General features: G+C 39.6%; 1 protein-coding gene across 2 annotated transcripts in view; it reads right to left on the reverse strand.

Moving 5' to 3' along the window:
- FAF2 (Fas associated factor family member 2) overlaps positions 1 to 18,544 on the reverse strand; it is a 78,574-nt gene extending 60,030 nt beyond the window's left edge. For both annotated transcript variants that reach the window (XR_006299845.1, XM_043597372.1), the window contains exon 1: positions 18,421 to 18,544. Coding sequence is in view for 1 of the 2 variants with exons in the window: in XM_043597372.1 (XP_043453307.1) it covers positions 18,421 to 18,483 (63 nt within the window). In the remaining variant the exon portion in view is untranslated. The remainder of the gene's footprint in view (positions 1 to 18,420) is intronic.
- Positions 18,545 to 22,821: the final 4,277 nt, after the last annotated feature.

Raw genomic sequence — 22,821 nt, forward strand, 5'->3', positions numbered from 1 at the left:
GCAATATCTAACAGTTACATATGCATATACATAAGCATTTAACCCTCTGACCCAGAAATCTTTCGAGGAATCTATCCCAGAGACACACTAGCAAAAAATAAAGTCATGAATAAGGCTAGTTACTGCCCTACTATTTGTAACAGTAAAAGATGAGAAATAACCCAGATGTCCATCAACAATGAGCTATCCATACAATAGAGCTAGCACACAGCTATGAATGAAAGAGAAAAAATTCCCTATAATGCTATGCAAGACTATCAGGAGGTATTAGATATAAAAATAAGATAGAAAAAAGTTTGTATATTACTGTTTATCTTTTTTAAAAGGGGGAGCAATATATATACATATATATATACACGTATATATATATACACACACACAGTACATTAAACAATGGAAAGATAAAGTTTTTAAAAGATTTTAAGTTTATCCTTCCTCTCTCTGCTCCTCTCCTGCTCATGTTCTCTTTCTTAAAAAAAAAAAAAAAAAATTAAAAAAAATTTTTAAGTTTATCTGTAGCAGAAAGGAACAAAGTATAAGAAAGGAACAGAAGTTCAATTTCTTTATAAAACATATTCATAAATATATCTATGTTTACATCATATATTTATAATATATATTCATAACTATTTCCAAGACAATTTTTTTTTTTTTTTTTTTAAGCAGCAGCAAGGGTGCCTGGGTGGCTCAGTCAGTTAAGTGTCTGACTCTTCAAAACAAAACAAAAAACATCCAACTTGATTTCAGCTCAGGTCACGATCTCAGTTTAAGTGCGAGCCCCACATCGGGCTCCACACGGTGTGGAGACTGCCTGGGATTCTCTCTCCCTCCCTCCCTCTCTCTCTGCCCCTCCCCTGGTCATGCTCACACTCTCTCAAAATAAATAAATAAACTTAAAAAAACTTTTTTTAATTAAAAAAAAAATGAAAAGCAGCAGCAATCCCTAAACATTAGAAGCTAAAATCAAATAAATGTACCTAGTTGGTGGCATAACAATATAAACTATCCCAAATGACTTTAAAATACTAAACTGACAATACATCCTGTAAAAACAGGGACTTAGGGGCGCCTGGGTGGCGCAGTCGGTTGAGCGTCCGACTTCAGCCAGGTCACGATCTCGGGGTCCGTGAGTTCGAGTCCCGCATCGGGCTCTGGGCTGATGGCTCAGAGCCTGGAGCCTGTTTCCGATTCTGTGTCTCCCTCTCTCTCTGCCCCTCCCCCGTTCATGCTCTGTCTCTCTCTGTCCCAAAAATACATAAACGTTGAAAAAAAAATTAAAAAAACAAAACAAAACAGGGACTTAAATTATTTTACATAATCATATTGTTGTTGCTAGTATGAGTATTGCTATTTTGAGAAAGTTAAGTGCTGATTATGTCATAAAGCAAAGGAATAATCATGTTGTCTCATTAAGATGTTTCTGGCATGAAGAAAGAAGAGAGGTAAGGTGTAGGGCTGAATTTGAATTGGTAGCCCTCAATCTGATCTAGAAATATCAAATTGTTTTATTATGAAATAAATAAATACAAATATATTTGTGTGTCTGTGTATATATGTATTCTTAGTTTTGTCAACTAAAAAGTTCTAGACCAACCCAATAGCAATAAGCAATCATAACTCTAAGACCTATAGCATCTAAATATTATTTCTTCCCCACCAAAAATGAGCTTTTTTAGAGAACTGGCTAATTCTAGATCTAGGCATAAATTCTAAAACCTACTCAAGATGAGTTTGAAACATCTTATGTCAGAAAGCCAAACAACTATCAAAAATTACTGGGACCATGGCAATAAGACAAAATTACTTAGGAACAAAAATACGAGGCTCTTACAAACTCAAAAGGAAAATCTCTTCTGTGTCTCTGAAAAAATAAATTGTGTAAATATTAGGATTTAGAAAAAGTCATCAGGGGATGTCTGAGTGGCTCAGTCAGTTGAGTGTCCAACTCTTGATTTGGGCTCGGGTCAAGATCCCAGGGCAGGTGGGATAGAGCCCAAGCCATGATCCCAGGATGGGGGGGCTCAAGTGGGGAAGCCTGCTTGGGTTATATTCTTTCTCTCTCTTTCTGCCCCTCTCCCCTGATTGAATTCCCTCTTAAAAAAAAAAAAAAAGTCATCAGGAATCAAACTAAAGAAACTCACAATTGTCAAAGATGGCACAATCTGAGCCTCAATAAGCACAATGGCAATAAGTTACAATACATTAAATATATTTAAACTCAAGAGTTCATACCAATACTCAATTTTTTAAAAACCTCACTGGTTACTTTTGGAGGATGCTAGGAAATCAACTCATTATTTAAAAACTACTAAATAACTGAAAGCATCAAATGCTTATCCTGACTTTACATATACTATATAACTCAGTGTAACTAAACAGATGAGGGAATATATCTTTATACAGGAATCCCTATTAATAAATAAAGAAGAAATGAGAGAATTAGAATGTCTTCATTTTGTATGTCAAAAGGCTAAGTAAAAGCTAATGAAATATATTAATATTAAGCTTGTGGAAAATGTGTTTAAGGATACTAACACTGGTCCCAACCTGTCTGTGGTTTGGGGTTGTTATCTGTCTTATAAAGCAAAGTAGAGGGTCTGTCTTCTGGGAATACAAAGTCATCTTCTCCTCTGAAAAAGCCTCCTACACAGTTGGCTTTGGCATCTTCTGGGAACAGGGAGGCAAACTAAGGCCTCATAAGTCTGGGTTTTCAGCCAAGGTAGAGAGAGAAGACAGTGCTCATAACCAGAAAGTCCAGGGCTGGATGGATGTAGTACCTCCAGGACTCATTACCATTAACCCAGCCTGGGCTTTATGATAGTCATAGAAGGGGATTCATTGACAATAAAATAATAAGTTCCAAGAAAAAGGATATTAACACTGTAAGCTAATTTTGAATTTTTTTAAGTTTATTCATTTATTCCGAGAGAAAAGAGAGAGAGAGAGCAGGTACATGTGAGGGCAGGACAGAGAGAGGGAGAGAAAGAATCCCAAGCAGGCTCCTCGCTAACATTAAGGACTCAAGGCTCGAATCCAAGAACAGCAAGATCATGACCTGAGCCAAAACCAAGATCTGGACGCTCAACCAACTGAGCCACCCAGGTGCCCCTAAATTTGAATTTTTAAGTGAAGAAATGCTACAAAGTTTTATTGTCAACACTTTTAATTCTCAAATCGCAGGTTTAATTCTGTACATTTGAATAATATAAGACAAGCCTTCTGTATGTAAAATCTTTTCTATATCCTCTTTGAAAGGACCTTTACTCCTTCAAGTATATTTTGGGTTACTTGGCAAGTGTTTCTTATCTACTAACTTCCAAGTTTTAAAAGGGACAACAGTTTTGCAAACTCTCAAGTCCACCCTTTATTAAATACTCCCCAGAAAAATAAACAGAAATAGAAGAGAACATGTGAAAAATTGAACATTCTCCAGGATTGGGTGGAAGCCTGCCCCTTTTATGTCCTGGGATAGGACAGAACATGATCAGAGCCCATTTGGGCTGGGAGAGGTTTGGGCAGTTAGAAAGGAGCTCTCCCTCCTCTGAGTGCTGAGGGTGTGCTGGCCACTGTAAGACTGAAGTCACTGGCTGGCATTGACCCTGAGCCTTGGGACTACTTTTCCAGCTTCTGGAGGTGATGTGTGGCACTGAGGGGCCTGGGTCCACACAGTACCTATGCATCAGGCATTTTACATGCATTGTCTCATTTAATCCTTTTAAGAACTCAAAATACCCTTTCACGATAAGAACTTAAACTAGGAACAGAAGGGAGCTTCCTCACACTAATAAAGTACATGTGAAAAAAACTCACAGCTAAAATGATAATGTGAAAGACAATGCTTTCCCCTTAAGATAAAGAACAAGAAGATAAGAATGTCTGCTCTAGGGGCGTCTGGGTGGCTCAGTCGGTTGGGTGTCTGACTCGTTTTCGGCTCAGGTCATGATCTCACAGTTGGTGGGTTTAAGCCCCACATCAGGCTCTGTGCTGATGGTGCAGAGCCTGCTTGGGATTCTTTCTCTCTGGCTCTCTCTGCCCCTCCCACACACTCTCTCTCTTAAAATAAACTAAAAATAATAATAATAATAATAATAATAATAATAATAATAATAAAGAATGTCTGCTCTTGTCACTTATATTCAACATTTTACAGGGAAATTAAGCAAGAAAAAAAAGGGGGGGGCATCCAGACTGTAAAGAAAGAAGTAAACCTTTTTTCACAGATAATATGATCTTGTATATAAGAAATCCCAAGAAATCTACAAAAAAAAAAAAAATAGAATAATGAGTTCAATAAGGTTGCAGGATACAAGATCAACATATAAAAATCAATTCTACTTCTATACACTAGCAATGAACAATCTAAAAATAAAACAGTTCCTTTCACAGAACCATCAAAAACAGTAAAATATTTAGGAATAAATTTAACAAAAAAAGTGCAAGACTTGTACACAAAAAACTATAAAACATCACTGAGAAAGACTAAAGAAAAAAAAAAAAGACTCCCCATGGTCATGGATTAGAAGACTTAAGGGGCACCTGGGTGGCTCAGTCGGTTAAGCCTCCGACTTCAAGTCAGGTCATGATCTCATGGCTGGTGAGTCTGAGCCCCATGTTGGGCTCTGTGTTGACAACTCAAGAGTCTGGAGCATGTTTCAGATTCTGCCTCCATCTCTCTCTGCCCCTCCCCCTGTCTCTCTCTCAAATACACGCTGTCTCTCTCTCAAATACAAACATTTTTTTAAAGCCTTAATTTTTTTTAAGATGGCAATAATCTCCATATTTATCTACAGACTAAACAGCAATCCCTATCAAAATTCAGCTGCCTTTTTTTTTTTTTTTTGCAGAAATTGACAAGGTGATTCTAACAATTTGGAAATTAAAGAGACCCAGAACAGCCAAAATAAATCTGAAAAAGAACAAAGTTGGAGGACTCACATTTCCTAATTTCGTACTTACAACTACAACAGTCAAGACAGTGTGGTACTAGCATAAGAATACAGATCAAAGGAGTAGAAATGAAAGTCCATAAATAAATCTGTAAGTATGGCTGACTGATTTTTCAACAGGGGTTCCAAGGTCATTCAACAGGAAAAGAATAGTCTTTTAAATAAATGGTGCCAGAAAAACTGAACACCCACATGCAACAGAATGAAATAGAACCCTTACCTCACATCTGTTAACTAAAAACAGATCAGACCTTATATATGTAAGACACCAAAAGATACAGATAGGACACCAAACAGACAAGCAACAAAAGGTAAAACAAATAAATCAGGTTCCATCAAAATTTAAAACTTCAATAAACACCATCAAGAAAGTGAAGACAACCCACAGAATGGAGAGTATTTTTGCCAATGATATATCTGATAAAAGACTTGTATCAGAATATGTAAAGAACTCTTACAACCCAAAAGCCATGTAACCCAATTTAAAAAACGGGCAAAGAATCTGAATAGATATTTCTCCAAGACGACTGACATATGACCAATACGCACATGAAAAATGCTCATCATGTTAGTCATTAGGGAAATGCAAATCAAAATAACGAGATACTACTTCACACTTAGCAAGATGGCTACAAAGATGGATGATTAACAAATGTTAGTGAGGGGGCGCCTGGGTGGCTCTTTCTGTTGAGCGTCCGACCTCGGCTCAGGCCATGATCTCACGGCTCATGAGTTCAAGCCCCACATTGGGCTCTGTGCTGACAGCTCAGCTCTGTGCTGACAGCTCGGAGCCTGGAGCCTGCTCCAGATTCTGTGTCTCCCTCTCTCTCTGCCCCTAACCCACTCGCGTTCTGTCTCTCTCTCAAAAATGAATATACACATTAAAAAAAAATTTTTTAATAAAAAAATAAAAAAGAAAAAACAAATGCTAGTGAGGATGTGGAGAAACTGGAACCCTCACACAATACTGGTGAGGAAAATGGTGTAGCTGCTTAGGAAAAACTGTTTGGCAATTTCTCAAAAAGTTAAACAGAGTTACCATGTGACCCAGATATTCTACTATTAGGAGAAATGAAAACATGTCCACACAAATATTTGTATATATTCATAGCAGCATTAGCAGTAATAGCTAAAATGTAGAAGCAAGCCAAATGCCCATTGAATGCATAAACAAATGTAGTTTATTCACACAATGGACTATTATTCAGCCATAAAAAGGAATGAAGTACCAATACAGGCCACAACACTGATGAACCTTGTGACTGCTAATGGGCACAGGTTTCTTTTGGGGATGATAAAAATGTTGTAAATAGTGGTAATGGTTGCACAACTCTGTAAATTTACTAATTGTGTATTTTAAAAGGGTTAATTTATGGTATGTGAATTATAGCTTAATAAAACTGTTATAAAACAAAAAGATCCCAAAAGACCAAACTAGAAAACTATTTTTAGTTTCTATAATCATTTTAGTAATGATCATAAAACATTAAGAAATTAGATAAAAGATCCAAAATCTTAAGATAAATGTACAGAATTCAATAGCATTTCTATTAGTAACCATTTAAAAATAAAGAAATGTTCTATTCATAAGGGACCAAAACTATAAAATACCTAGGAATAAATTTAATAAGGAACATATAAAATTTATTTTATTTTTTTAAATATGAAATTTATTGTCAAATTGGTTTCCATACAACACCCAGTGCTCATCCCAACAGGTGCCCTCCTCAATACCCATCACCACCCTCCCCTCCCTCCCACCCCCCATCAACCCTCAGTTTGTTCTCAGTTTTTAAGAGTCTCTTATGTTTTGGCTCCCTCCCTCTCTAACCTTGTTTTGTTTTTGTTTTTTTTTTTTTTTCCTTCCCGTCCCCCATGGTCTTCTGTTAAGTTTCTCAGGATCCACCTAAGAGTGAAAACATATGGTATCTGTCTTTCTTTGTATGACTTACTTCACTTAGGATAACACTCTCCAGTTCCATTCACGTTGCTACAAAAGGCCATATTTCATTCTTTCTCATTGCCACGTAGTATTCCATTGTGTATATAAACCACACTTTCTTTATCCATTCATCAGTTGATGGACATTTAGGCTCTTTCCATAATTTGGCTATTGTTGAGAGTGCTGCTATAAACATTGGGGTACAAGTGCCCCTATGCATCAGCACTCCTGTATCCCTTGGATAAATTCCTAGCAGTGCTATTGTTGGGTCATAGGGTAGGTCTATTTTTAATTTTTTGAGGAACCTCCACACTGTTTTCCAGAGTGGCTGCACCAGTTTGCATTCCCACCAACAGTGCAAGAGGGTTCCTGTTTCTCCATATCCTCTCCAGCATCTATAGTCTCCTGATTTGTTCATAAGGAACATATAAAATTTAGATAAAGAAAGTTACAAAAAATATTTTATTTTTAAGTTTACTTATTTATTTGGGGGGGAAGGGGGTAGAGAATCCCAAGCAGGTTCTGCACTATTAGCACAGAGCCCAATGCGTGGCTTGATCTCACAAACTGTGAGATCATGACCTGAGCCGAGATCAAGAGCCAGACCCTTAACCAACTGAGCCACCCAGGCACCCCACAAAAAATATTTTAAAGGATATGTGATACATCTGAATAAAGAGATGTACATGTTCCTGAATGTCAACCAGTCCCAAATTAATATACATATATTATGCATTTCCAATAATCCCACAACTGCACAAAACGATTTTTAATTATTTTTGTATATATCATCTATAATCATATACATTTTTGTATGTAAAATCATTTTTGTATACAAAAAAGCTTGCAAACACCACCAATAATTTTTTAAAAAATAGGGAAGGAGTCCTATCTTTCAGATATTAAAACTTAATATAAAGCCTATTGTTATTAATTCAGTAGTGGTACCAGCAGACAGGTTGGTGAAACAGAATACAGTATGATAAAAAGGACTGGGGGAAGGGATGGATTATTCAGCTAACCTATAATCTCTTCTAGAAGAAAGTGAGCAATTTAACAAATGAAAGTGAAAAGATAACAAAATCAGAGATAAAGGATAGATATCATGAAAAATATTTGCTATACATATACATGACCAATATCCCTTTTTATATAAAGAACTACAAATCAATAATAAAATGTGAAATAATCCAACAGCAAATGAACAAAGGATAGACAGGCAATTTACACATTAACTGTAAATAGCCATTAGAAGCTTAATCAGGAGTTTATGGAACAATGGAATTCAATAGTAAAATAAGCACTTTTATTCTGCAACCAACTTGGCCAGAAAGCAAACTCCCCATACCTGGAGACACCTGCTAGCTCTTAAAAAAATAGAGGCTCATAAGCCAGTTCTTGTCTCCAATGTTCCTTATTCTTCCTTATTAGAAATAGGTTAAAACAAGTGTTTGCATTAGCTATTCAAACTTGACTGAAAAACAAAACCAAAAATTACAAACACCACTACCACTACAAATGCAAATTAAAACGAGAAGCTTAAAAATTTTAACTGAATCCACAAAACTTCCAAAAGATACTATCCAGTGCTGGCAGTGGTGTGGGGAAACAGGTCCTCTCACATCCTCTTGGTCAGAGTGTGAACTGCCAAAACTCCCTAGAAAATAATCTACCGATAGCTATTAAAATGTACAAAGTACGTTTTGACCGAGTAACACATTTTTAGGATTCTGTTCTACAGAAATAAAAGCCCTACTATATCAGCAACATCCCTTACATCCATAACTACATCTCTGACCACTTCCTTCACCTTCATGTTCTCACTGAAACTTGGCTTTTCTCTGAAGATACTTCTTCCTCTGAAGCCTTCTCTCTCCCATTTTCTCTCTCATATCTGTAGGCATGGAAGTGAGATGCCTACATTTACTCATTCCCACTTTTGGAGATTCTTCTCTTTCTCCTTAAAAAGTCCACTTTTGGGGTGCCTGGGTGGCTCAGTTGGTTAAGTGACCAACTCTTTATTTCAGCTCAGGTCATGATCTCATGGTTTGGGAGTTCGAGCCTCATGTCAGGCTCTGTGCTGACAGCGTGGAACCTGCCTGGGATTCAGTCTCCCTTTCTCTCAGCCTCTGCCTCTTTCTCTCTCTCTCTCTCAATAAATAACTTTTAAAAAGTCCACTTTTATGTAGAAGAGGTTAAGAGAATTATCATGAGTGATGATGTCCTGAATTAGAATCATAGTTTTGACTTGCTTTGCTGTGTTTGCTTTCTTAAAACTACCACATAGCGGGGCACCTGGGTGGCTCAGTCGGTTAAGCGGCCGACTTTGGACCAGGTCATGATCTCGCGGTCCGTGAGTTCGAGCCCCGCGTCGGGCTCTGTGCTGACAGCTCAGAGCCTGGAGCCTGTTTCAGATTCTGTGTCTCCCTCTCTCTGACCCTCCCCCGTTCATGCTCTGTCTCTCTCTGTCTCAAAAATAAATAAACGCTAAAAAACAAAACAAAACAAAACAAAACTACCACATAGCAATTGTTATTGGCCCTATTCATTTACCTATAGTTGAAAACAAATCAACACTTAGGGCTGGAGAGGCAGTGCCAGGTGGTAGGAAAGAAGAGAAAGAATCCAGAATTCTAGATTCAAATCTAAGCTTGTCACTAACCTTAGGTAAATTACCTACAGATCTTAGTTTACTCACCAAAACCAGAACCTACACCATTTATTTTTTGAAAGGAATCAATGACACAATGAATCTAGAGCACTCTGGATAGAGTATGATAGACCCCAGAACAACATGGATGGTGGGGGACCAAGCTCTATGCAGTTGAAAATCGAGACCTTTGGACTCCCCTAAATTTAACTACTAATAGCCTACTGTTGAAAAGAAACCTTATTGATAGCACAGCTGATTAACACATATTTTGTAGGTTTATATGCATTATATACTATATTCTTACAATAAAGTAAGCTAGGGGAAAGCAAATGTTATTAAGAAAATGATAGAAAATACATTTACAATACTGTACTGTATTTATTACAAATAATCCACTTATAAGGTCAAATCCATGTTGTTCAAGAGTCAATTGTAAATGCTCAATAAATGTTTAAGTGACATTACTAACAAAAACACCTTCAAATCTCAAATTTTCTTATGTATTCTTGCTCTACAGATAATCTAAACAGTTTCAGGGCTTTAAATATTATCTACATGTAGATGATTTCCTAATTTGTATTGCTAGCCTAGATCATTCTCTTGCACTAAGTACTAATATATCCAGTTAGACATCTTCACTTAGATGTCTAATACAAACCTCAAACTTTACATAACCAAAACTGAGGTACTGAACTCGCCCCACACCCAAATGTGCTCCTCCCATAGCCTTCCTTATCCCAGTTAATGACTCTTCCATTTCTAGTTACTTAGGTCAAAAATCTGAGATATCCTTAATTTCTCCCTCTCTTACTTAATATACAATCCCTTAGAAAATCATCCATTTTACCTTCAAAATATATTCCGAATCCAATTACTCCTCATGACTTCCTACTTCATCCTGGTCCAAGCTGTTATGCATCACTGCAAAAATCTAACTGGTCTCCTTACTCCTCCCTTCTTTTTTAAAATTTTTTTTAATGTTTTTATTTATTTTTGAAGGAGAGAGAGACAGAGCATAAGTGGGGGAGAAACAGAGAGAGAGGGAGACACGGAATCCGAAGCAGGCTCCTGGCTCTGAACTGTCAGCACAGAGCCTGATGCAGGGCTCAAACCCATGAACTGTGAGGTCATGACCTGAGCCGAAGTCGGACGCCTAACCGACTGAGCCACCCAGGCACCCCATTACTCCTCCCTTCTCTTCCTTCAGGGTAACCTCAAGAAAACAGCTAGGGTAACCCTAATAAATCATAAATCCTGTCGTCACTACCTCTCATGCCTCACAAATCCTCTCATGTCTACCCAACTTGCTTCAGAGTTAAAGCCAAAATCCTTACAGTAGCCTCAAGGCCATCTGTGAACTAGCCCTGCCTTCAACTCTCTGACCCTAACTCCTATGATTTTCTTTCTTCTTTTTTATTTTTTTAGAGAGATAGCACACAAGTGGGGAGAGGGCTAGAGGGGAAGGGAGGGAAGGAAAGAGGGGAAGAGAGAGAGAGAATACCCTAAACAGACCCCATGCTCAGCACAGTGTCTGATGCCATGAGCCTGGGATCACGACCTGAGCTGAAATCGACAGCCAGACGTTCAACTGAGCCACCTAGGCACCCCTCTCCTACTACTTTCTTCTTCCTTCTCTCAGCCACACTAGCCTCCTGGCCATTCCTGGACAAGGTCTCTTGAGGCCATGCCTTAGGACTCTTGTATGCCCTATTCCCTCTATCTGGAATCCAAATCCACATTTGTTTAGTACTTCCTCCAGATTTTCACACAATTAACACACTCCCAGTGAGGTCATCCTTTGATAATTTTTTTTTTTAATTTGTTTTAATGTTTATTTATTATTGAGAGACAGAGAGGCACAGAGTGTGAGCAGGGGAGGGGACAAAGAGAGGGAGAGACACAGAATCCGAAGCAGGCTCCAGGCTCTGAGCTATAAGCACAGAACCTGACTCGGGGCTCGAACTCACAAACTGTGAGATCATGACCTGAGCCGAAGTCGGTCGCCTAACCAACTGAACCACCCAGGTGCCCCGATAATCCTATTTAAAATTAAAACCCGGGGCACCTGGGTGGTTCATTTGGTTAAGCATCAGACTCTTGATACAGGCTCAGGAGTGATCTAAAGGTTGAGATCGTGCTGTGCTGAGTGTGGAGCCTGCCTATTCTCTCCCTCTTCTTCTGCCCCCCCATCTCAAAATAAATAAACTTAAAAAAATTAAATTAAATGCCCTCCTCAAAATTCCCTATTTATTTCCCTCCACAGCATTTACAGCCACCTAACATATTATATATTTAATTTGCTTTAACTCTTCTGTCTCCTCAACTAGAATGTGAGCTCCACAAGGGTAGGAATTATATTTAATTGTTGTATCCTGTGCCTAGATATTTAATCTAATTATATTTAACTGTTGTATACGTGCCTAGAACTATACTAATAAAAGTTGATTGAGAATTTTATATACAAGGATATTCACTGTAGCATTAGTTGTATGAAACCAACCTGACTGTCCCCCAATGTTTTAAAACCCACAAAGTATAGGGGCACCTGGGTGGCTCAGTCGGTTGGGCATCCGAATTCAGCTCAGGTCATGATGTCACACTCTGTAAGTTCGAGCCCCGCATCAGGCTCTGTGCTGACAGCTCAGAGCCTGGAGCCTGCTTCAGATTCTGTGTCTCCCCCTCTCTCTGCCCCTCCCCTGCTCATGCTCTGTCTCAAAAATAAAGACATTAAAAAAAAATTTTTTTTAAACCCACAAAGTATTAACCTTAATAATGTTTAACATTCAAGTGCTTAATATTTGCTTTAGATATATTAACATTTAATTACTGAAATAACCCCTATGAGGTAATACAGTAAGGGCATAGAGAAGGAAACTAAGGCAGAAAGGTTAAGTAATTTGCCCAAGATCACAAAGCTACTACCTGGAGAAGCAGGATTCAAATTCAGATTGTCTTACTTCACAGCCAGTCTTCATGACAACCTACTATGCTGTGCTGACTTTCAAAATTATAATACGATCCTACCTCTATTAAGACAAAGACAGCAGACTCTCTTAACCAACGAGAATAGGTCACTTAAGGGTGGCTCAGTCGGTTAAGCGTCCAATTCGGTTAAGCGTCCAATTCGGCTCAGGTCATGATCTCACAGTTTGTGGATTCAAGCCCCACACCCAGCCCTGTGCTGACAGCTTGGAGCCTGGAACCTGCTTCAGATTCTGTGTCTCCCTCTCTCTCTGTCCCTCCCCTACTCATGCTGTTTCTATCTCTCTCAAAAAATAAACATTAAAAAAATTTTTAAGTCATTTAAAGTGGGGAATAAAAATATTCCACACATTATTTTATTTCATTTAAAACATAAAGCACACACATTCATGCAGCAATCTTTTGACGAAAGCCTACCCTTTTCTTTAGGAAATGGGTCCACTGGGGTGCCAGGATGGCTCAGTCGGTTATGCAGCCAGCTTCAGCTCAGGTCATGATCTCATGGTTCGTGGGTTTGAGCCCCACATCCGGCTCTGTGCTGACAGCTCAGAGCCTGGAACCTGCTTCAGATTCTGTGTCTCCCTCTCTCTCTGCCCCTCCTCTGCTCGTGTTCTGTCTCTATCTCTCAAAAATAAACGTTTGAAAACAAAAAAGGGAAATGGGTCCACTGGCATTCTTTGGAGTCTTTCTAGCATAAATCATATCCATAGACACGGATTTAATTTCTTGGAGTGCAAGAACTCCAAACACTTGCCAAGCAGAAAGGGCACAATACTGAATCTCAGTGATTTTTCCCAGTTATCTTTATACCTGTTTTGCCCTCACCTAACTGAACAGCTGTTTTTCAGCAACTTGACCCTATAGACCTTCCCCAAAGCATTTAATTGTCAGATAAAGTTTTCAGATAAAAACTCTTGCACTGATATTTTATTGGTTTCTATATCATATTTTTATGACAAATATAACCAGCACACAATGGTACGCAAGCAAACACAACTGTTAAGAGTACAACTCAACTGATGAAAGCAGAAATACTTGGGACATATTACAGAGAACATATTAGGAAATGGAAGCCATCTGTTCCAACTAAACAGTCAAGGGTAAGTTAGCGTATACATTAAGCATGTATATCAGTATATGGAGAAGAAAAAAGTATACAAAGACACACAACAAACTGGGAATGAGGAGGGGGAATGAGATGAGATTTAATTACCCTTTTAAACAATTTTACATTGCTGACTTGCAAAAAGTATGCACTATTTGGGAGATTTTTTTAAAGTAAAAAACAAAAATCCATGTGAATTGGGGAACAGTATCCCTATTTTATAGATGAGGAAAGATTTAAAAAAGTAGGAACATGCCCTACATCACAGAACTCATTAGAAGCTAAACTGAACAGCTAGTTCAGGTTTGCCCAAGTTTCCAAGCTCATGGCTTTCCTACAATACCAAATTCCCTGGCAAAAAGTTCAAACAGCTCACTCTATGATTTTTTATTATTTTTTTTATTTAAAAAAAATTTTTTTTCAACGTTTATTTATTTTTGGGACAGAGAGAGACAGAGCATGAACGGGCGAGGGGCAGAGAGAGAGGGAGACACAGAATCGGAAGCAGGCTCCAGGCTCCGAGCCATCAGCCCAGAGCCGGACACGGGGCTCGAACTCCCGGACCGCGAGATCGTGACCTGGCTGAAGTCGGACGCTTAACCGACTGCGCCACCCAGGCGCCCCACTCTATGATTTTTTAAAAATACATTAACAAAGAGTATCATATTACTCTTTTTCCTTTAGGTAATAAAGAGTCAGATGAAGCCAATGAGAGATTTTCAAAATGAATTATAAGCTTGATTCTACAGCCCAGAGTTCAGGCTTAACTTTCTATAATTTAAAAGAACAAAGATCAACTCTACTATTCATTTAAAAGGACAGAAACTTCTTATTCCTGTACAAAAGCAGAAAAGGATAATTTCTTCTTCCACTGGCCATGCATATAGCTCCTTTAATCCCTTCTCTCTGTCCAGGTCATCTTTCTCCAGGTGTTCAAACAGCAACCTAGAAGCAGTAAACCAAGGCACTAGAGGAGTCTGTTATATTTGGAATCTGTCCAGGTCATCTTTCTCCAGGTGTTCAAACAGGAACCTAGAAGCAGTAAACCAAGGCACTAGAGGAGTCTGTTATATTTGGAAATTTAGGGAAGTGGATTTCAATACCAGTAACCTTATCCATACCTGCATTAACTCTTAAAAAAAAAAAAAAAAATTTAATGTTTATTTTATTTTTGAGAGAGAGAGACACACACACACACAGAGCATGAGCAGAATCTGAAGCAGTCTCCAGGCTGTCAGCACAGAGCCCGACGCTGGGCTCGAACTCACGAACCATGAGATCATGACCTGAGCCGGAAGCGCTTAACCAAACAAGCCACGCAGGTGCCCCTGCATTAACTCTTCTTAAAACCTATTCTCTTCCATTTGGAACAGCTTGAAACAAATGTGTGCTTTATTCATAGTCAATTGGCTCCAAAATAAACAGGAGAAAAGGATAACTAGAAAAATCTAAGAAAACATCAAACAGACTCAGAAGCATGATAAATACACCCGAGGGAGTTCAGTCAAAACACATGCATGTCACAAAAAAAGTGAAATAGAGGAAACCTAAGATTTCTAAAATATTTTACTTTTGCTAATTTCAATATATCAAATGAAACAACATACTGAGAACTAGTTCCCAGCAGTACCACCCTTTTCTGTCCTAACACCTATGGATATTCCAAGCACACGCTCCATACTGTTAGTGAAGCAAACCTGAAACCTAGTATTAGCCCATTCTCTAGTTGAAAAAACCTGTGATGGCTCCCTATGTATACAGATTAAAATTTAATTCTGCACAGCTTTGAAAGGCCTCCAAAATCTGGCTCTAATTCACCTTTCCAATCTTATTTTTCACTTCCAGATTTCTAAATCCATCACAGCAACACTCCACACTATTCCATCTTCATGCATTGCTCAAGCCATTTCCTCAGCTTTGAGCATCTTTCTGCCTACCACCTGTTGAAATTCTATTCCTCCTTCAAAATTAGCAAAGTACAGTGGAAAGAGCCCAGCCTTGCAGTCCAGACCCAGACCAGTTAGATTTCTAATTCCATCTCCACTATTTAATAGCTTAATGAACTTAAGCAAATACTTCAATAGATGTGTTTCCTCACCGAGGAGCAGCCATATCACCTATGGCACTTTACAAGAAATAAGCACAATAGTTATAAACTATCTCGCACCATGCCTAAGGCATAATAAATACAAAAAATGCTTAACTACTAAGTCATCCTCCTCTCTTCTCTCCCTCCCACCTCCATCAATGTTCCTAACCTTCCCCTAATTCCCACAGCACTTTGTTTATGCCATATTGCACTATGAGCACTAATATACTGCAGGATACTCATTGTTCATGTATGTGTATATATACGTATATGTATATGTGAGTGTGTATATGTGTATATATACACACACACACAGCTCCTCCAATAGGTTATACAAAAGGTGGTAACGGGTATGGATTTCTAAATTCCCATTTACAAAACGAATGGGGGTTAATTCCTTACAGAGTTATTAAGAGATTTTAAAAAGTTAAGGTATGTTAAATACCTAGTATAATGCTTGGCACCTAGTTAAGTTTCAAAGAATGTTTAATGGCAATTGAATGATGAACCTGATCCAGGAACTGTTTAAGGAACACATAAATGCAAAATGCATTTGCCTTAGTAAATCCAATTTCATAAAGCAATCTTTTTTTTTTTTTTTTTTTTTTTTTTTAAGTAAGTTCTACACCCAACATGGGGCTTGAACTCATGACCCTGAGATCAGGAATTGCAGGTTCTACTGACTGGGCCAGTCAGGGACCCCTCATAAAGTAATTTTAATATAGCTTTAATCTACTACTCACCTCTTACTGATTTAAATGTCCAGTGAAGACAAAATGGAGGTACCTATGTACTTTACCTCAGAAATACTACCACATATTCATGTCTTGCCACTATGAGACTAAGTACATCATGACATATAACTCAAATCACCTCATAACACTTAATCCGGGAGCTTACCCCTAAAGCGTTGTAAGGGATAAGTTACATGGTTACCTTCCTACCCTCTACTAGGAAGAGGAAGCTGGTTGTCTGATGTTTATTCATTCTAATTTATATTGTCCTCAATTTCTTTACTCAAATCTCCAATCAAATGTCAACTATTTGGGTTTTTTTAATTTTTTTTTTTTAACGTTTATTTATCTTTGAGACAGAGAGAGACAGAGCATGAACAGGGGAGGGGCAGAGAGAGAGGGAGACACAGAATCTGAAACAGGCTCCAGGCTCTGAGCTGTCAGCACAGAGCCGGACGCGGGGCTAGAACTCACAGACCGTGAGATTATGACCTGAGCCGAAGTCGGACGCTTTACCGACCAAGCCACCCAGGCGCCCCAAATGTCAACTATTTCTACGATAGTAGTTTTCCATTATACACTTCCAACCCACTGCTCAATTTAAAGAAAACCCATCTCAAAATTAATTATAGTGAAATCTAATCAAAGAAATTACAAAAAAGTAGTAACTTTTTTTTTTTTTTAAAGACTTACTATCACAGCATTTGCATTCCACTCTCGGCTGTACACAGGTGGTACAGCACACAAGAGATCAGAAACGGTTTTGGAAAGAGGGATCTGGCTTTAAATCTGACACCACCACTTACTGGCTGTGTAACCGAAGTATGTTACTTCTTAAGCCCCATGGCTCATCTGCGATGCAGGGATTGTTAACAGCATGAATCTCACAAGGTTGTTGTCTTAAATGAGATCATGCATGCTATGCATGTGTTTAGCACAGTACTTACATCATGAGTACTCAATAAATGGTATTTGAACTAGCTGTGCATAAGCACTAAGGTTCTTGGTAAATATTGCTGAATTAATGAATGTTTAACCCATTTTCTATTCGAGAATAAGTGTACCACTAACTTTAATTCTATCCTAAGTTAAATAATGATTAATAGGAGCAATACCATTTAGCAACATTTCAGCTTACAAAGCCCTTCATATATCCATAAACTCATTTGATCTCCACAACATCCGTAGGGGGTAGACATTTTTAAGAGAAGTATTTTAGAAACAAGGAAACTGATATCCATTATAATGGTAATAAAGAGACAAGGTTACCCACCCAGATTCTCCAGGTCAGAGACAAGTGCTTAGTGCCAAAAGTTCTTAACACGACAACCACTAAAAGGAGGCAGATTTCTGCAAATTACCACCCACCTCAAGCACAGTCAATAACCGGAGTCCAGGAATAAGCCCAGGGTAATAAACCAAGTCAGAAGCCACTGATGACACTTACAATGTTGCATTGTTTCCTTACGTGGTGTCCTCCCACACCTTTAGGGCACGGGGGCCAGGTCTGCCCCCTCCCCCACCAGAGCGCCCAGTACAGGACCAGGCACCCAAGAGGCCATCAATAAATATTTGCAGAAATAGCATGGGATGCTGGTAGGTTTTCCAGAGACCCGAAACGAGGCCAACTCCTTGGTGGGGATTAAGCATCTCGGTAGGTCTAGAGTCGATGGGCGGAGAAGGTCCGACGGGTAGCCGGACTGGGAAAGATAGTTGAGGACAGGTGCCGCTAAGGGAAACCAGGGAAGCTGACCCGCTGAAGGGAGAGGAGAGGGCCGCAGCCCTGGCTGGAAGGCCGGGGACCGACAGAGGTTCGGGGCCGGGAGCAGCAGGGCAGTTGGCGTCTGGGGGGAGGGGGCCGCCGCTGGTCTGAGAAGAATCTCGGGCCCAATCTGAGGTTTCTGGGCTCCTCTAGGGGCCCATTCCCCAGCCCGTGGCGGCATGTGCTGCACCGAGTACTCGCTGCTACCTGAAACTGCAGCAGCTTCTCTGTCTGCTCCTGGGTTAGATCCCGCTCCTCAGGCGCCGCCATTTTGCCGCCGCCTCTACGCTTCTGACCCGTCCGCACCGTCACCCGCCGGAAGTGACCTCAGTAGCAACCACGTCCGCTCTGAACGGGCCGCCGGCGCGCAACTGCGCCTGCGCCTACTGGCGCAGCGTGAGAGTACCCGTGGTGACAGTTCCTGCCGTCAGAGGGCGCCACTCTCGGGCCAATACCGAACGCTTCCGGAAATTGCCGAGGGACTGTCGGTACCAGTCGCCCTTACGATTTAGGCGGCGAACAGACCTGTCAAACGGAGACCCAAAGACTTCTGAATAGATCGCAAAGAGCCGAGAGGTACCGAGTGCTCCTCGAGAAGCTGCGGAAATTCCCGAACGCCAGTTGGCTGATTTCGCCTGCTTCTTAACCATCTTCCCACAGTCTCCAATATTCCTGAATATTTTTTAGGAGATTGTGCCGTTCGGAAATATCGGCTGTTTGATGTCTGATTGCTTCCTTTACATTTCCAAAAGCTCCTGAACATCTCTCGGGAGATTCCAAAAGTCTCTGGAATAGAGTGGTTGGGTATTTTCTGAAGCCGACTTGAGCTGGAAGTTGGGAAAAACCTCAGCCACGTGAAAATCGTGGCTTCAAATTCGCTTCCTAGGATTGTTTGGATTTGACTACCTGGGTCTTTGTTAATGGCGCTATCGCCAACCAGATGGCGACTCTGCTACCTGTCTCAGGCCCACTGGCCTGTCTTCCCTGTGATGAACAGAGGGAAGATCCTGGACTGGGATCGGGATACTTGAGCTTGGGATCTAGGGCCCACCTGGCAAAGTGCTGGACGTCCTTGGGCAAACCACCTCCCTTCTGGGCTCCATTCTGCCATTGGTGGAATGAGGTTCTCCCAAAGCCACTGACACAGCGCCTCAGCTCATTCTCCTTGGAGGCCGTCCCTCACCCTTTCCACTGTCTTATTTCTACTCTCCAATATCTGACTTCTTCACTTGCCTTGCCCCTTCAAACTGCCACCTCTCTTTAGGCCTCTCTCTTTCATTTCCACCTTTTTCCTCCTGCCATCTGCCTCTGTTCACTCTCCAGAAGGCAGAGGGGTCTGGGTCTGGTGTATGCTTTTCCACAGACTACCTGTGTGCCTAGGAAGTCACTCTACCTCACTGTGGAATCCCACGCCTACACACTTCTCAGAGTTGATCAGGCAAAACAGGACAGGAGGTGCTTTCAAAGCTGAAGTTCTGTGAGGAGTACTTTAAGGGACAGAAGGGCTCTATGTACTTCTTTCAAACCTGTATCTTGTAGATCTTAACCAGGTCTACACAAACTGCCTAATAATACTTTGGAATTTTTCTTAGACCTTTAGGGTAAATTTGGAAACAGACAGATGTGACTTAACATCAACCCAAAGCTCAAAGGAGACCTGGTATTATTCAACATCTCCTATAATGTTGGATCCAGCCAGACCAGATGAGGGATTGCAAAATCATACGCTCTCCAGAGTTGTTGCGAAATTCTGACTTAAAATATAGTCCTTCAACAGACAAACTTTGTAGTTATATTAAACACCATTGAATGTTCTTCACTTCTTTTAAAAAAAACCCATATATATATATATGTATATATATATATATATATATATATATATATACACACACATATATACATACACTTCTTGATCTACCTTTCTGTTTTCTTTGAATTAAGACATGGTTACAAGAAATGTTTTACTTTTTTTTTTAACTCCACCAGTAAGAATTTGCCTCAGTGTAGGGAATACAATATGGCAAGCTGGAGAGTCCATTCCCTGTCCTAAGGTGGTTTCTGCTTTTTAGTTGTAGCTGATGGTTTCCATGTAAGGCCAGTATTGCTAGAACTTGCCATTTCTTTTTATAGGTAATACCTTTATTTTATTTTTTTTAGGTAAGCTCTACACCCAACTAGGTAGGGGCTTGAACTCATGACCATGAGAACTAGAGTCACATGCTCTGATTATTGAGCCTGTCTGTCCCCCAAGAGCTTACCATTTTTAAAAGAGCACCTACAAATTTGGAGCTGCATATGAAATCTCCCCATTTTAAAAAGGTAATAACTTACTCAGATTTTAAGAAAACTACCATGTCAACTATAATTGCAAGCCACATTCCAGCCTATGAACTGCCATTCTGCCCCTCTGACCTAGATAGAATCCTGATGGTCTCTGTTTGCCATGGGAGAACGTGGCCTTGGAAGAAACCTAAGATTTTTTTGATAAGTTCAAGGGGAAAAGTATGGAAAGTGTAATTAATTAATGGCTTGTCCTCTCCTTTAAGAACAGTTTTTTCCCCCTGAACTTTATTCTTTTAGAGCAGTGCTGTCCAATCAAAATATAATGTGAGCCACATGTGTAATTTGAAATACTTTATTAGCCATATTTAACACAAGTGAAATTATTTTTAGTAATGTATTTAAGCCAGTACATGCAAAATATTCCTTTTTTTTTGTATTAAGTCTGCAAAATCTGATGTGTATTTTACACTAACCCCACATCTCTATTTGCACTGGTCACATTTCAAGTATTCAGTTGCCACATGTGGATAGTGACTACTGTATTGGATAGTGAAGTTTTAGAACATTCTAAAGATCTTTTTAATAGATTTATTAATTATATTAGTCTACAGATTTTTAGGAATTCACCCAACAAATATTTATTGAGTGCTTATTCTGATCCAGACTCTGGACTGGATGCTACAATGATAAAGAGGGCGTGGCTACTGCCCTCTAAGAACACACAGTTTATTGGTAAAGTAAACAAATTTCATCACTCTTGGGAAGGATGTGTGTGTGTAGGCATGTGTGTGTGTGTGTATGGGTGTGATAGGTCTTTGAATCCCAGTTCTATGCCTATAACATACTAGGATTTGTGACTGAGAGCTATTTTAGAGAATTTAATGAATATATTTGTTTCTCTAATACTAATAATAGGGCTTTGTTTATGCCTTACCATTTTGTTCCTGATAAAGGACAACATCTGTCCTGCCAAGTCATGGAAATCCTAGAACAAGCCTTCAATTTCTGAGTGCCTGGAACATAACATATTTTCTATCACATATTTGGGGACACAGCATCTTGATTGCTGAGTAAAGCAGACCATTGATGTCAGCAACAGTTTTTTGTTTGTTTGGCCTCCTGCCCCACCAAATTAATGAGAAAGGTAAAACCTGCTCCCAGGCTTCTACTAGGAGTATTTGGACTGACAAAACAAATCAGGCTTGAAGGCAAAGTTTTGGCTTACATAAGTCACCAAGCACATCTCATGCTCTTCAGGGAGGCCTGAGTACAAACTGATGCCACCATTAACTGTGTGACTTTGGCAAGTTAACCTCCCTAAACCTCAGTTTGCTTATCACTCAGCTGTAAACAAATAGTCCTTACCTCATCAGGTCATGGCAAGGATTAATTCAAAGGGGACATGTAAAGTCTATGACCTAATCATATCTACCTTGCATACTTGACAAGAGGATGGGATGGAATAATGGATTAAGAAAAGGCTTTGCCAAGGCACCCAAGTGGCTTAGTCACTTAAGCATCTGTCTCTTGATATCACCTCTGGTCTTGATCTTGGGGTCATGAGTTCAACCTCCATGTTGGGCTCCACTTTGGGTGTAAAGCCTACAAAATAAATTAATAAAAAATTTAAAAAATAAGGAAAGGCTTTTGTCAACGCTGAAGTTCTTTGCAGAAGTTAGCACTGTAGATTGATTCAACATGTGTTTGTTACTGTCTTACAGTTGTTAGTTCTTGGGATGACCTAACATCAGTAATCTCCTAGTCTAGCAAGAAATTAACTGCAATATCAAGTAGAAAGTGACAGAGACCCAAAAGTATGTAGTTGGTGGTAGACTGCATCAATGACATAGGTCCCCATCTTATCTCTCACCTGGGTCACTGTAATTACCTAGTAACTGGTCTCCTTGATTTTACTCTTATCCCTCTCCAATTCAGTCTCATCACAGTTGCCAGAAAATCTTTTTTAAAAACTAAATCAGATCCTAACATTACCCAACTCAAAACCCGCTATTGGCTTCCCATTGTCCTTGGAATGGAATCCAAACTCCTTAATGTAGCCTACAAGGCCCTACCCAACTGGCCCCTACTGGTTCTCTGACCTCATTACTGGGAACTCATTACTTTCAAACCTCCACTTCATTATTCTCATTTATACCTCAGGGACTTTGCATTTGCAGTGCCCTCTGCCTGGAACACTCTCCTTGGGTCCTTATGTGGCTGGCCCCTTTTGACATTTAGATCTCAGTACATGTGTGCTATATCCTCAATGAAGACCTAAACATATTATGTTTTCTTCAAAGCACTTATCACTAGATGCTGTTATCT

This window comes from Prionailurus bengalensis, chromosome A1, assembly GCF_016509475.1.
Source record: "Prionailurus bengalensis isolate Pbe53 chromosome A1, Fcat_Pben_1.1_paternal_pri, whole genome shotgun sequence".
In the NCBI taxonomy this organism is placed as follows: Eukaryota; Metazoa; Chordata; class Mammalia; order Carnivora; family Felidae; genus Prionailurus; species Prionailurus bengalensis.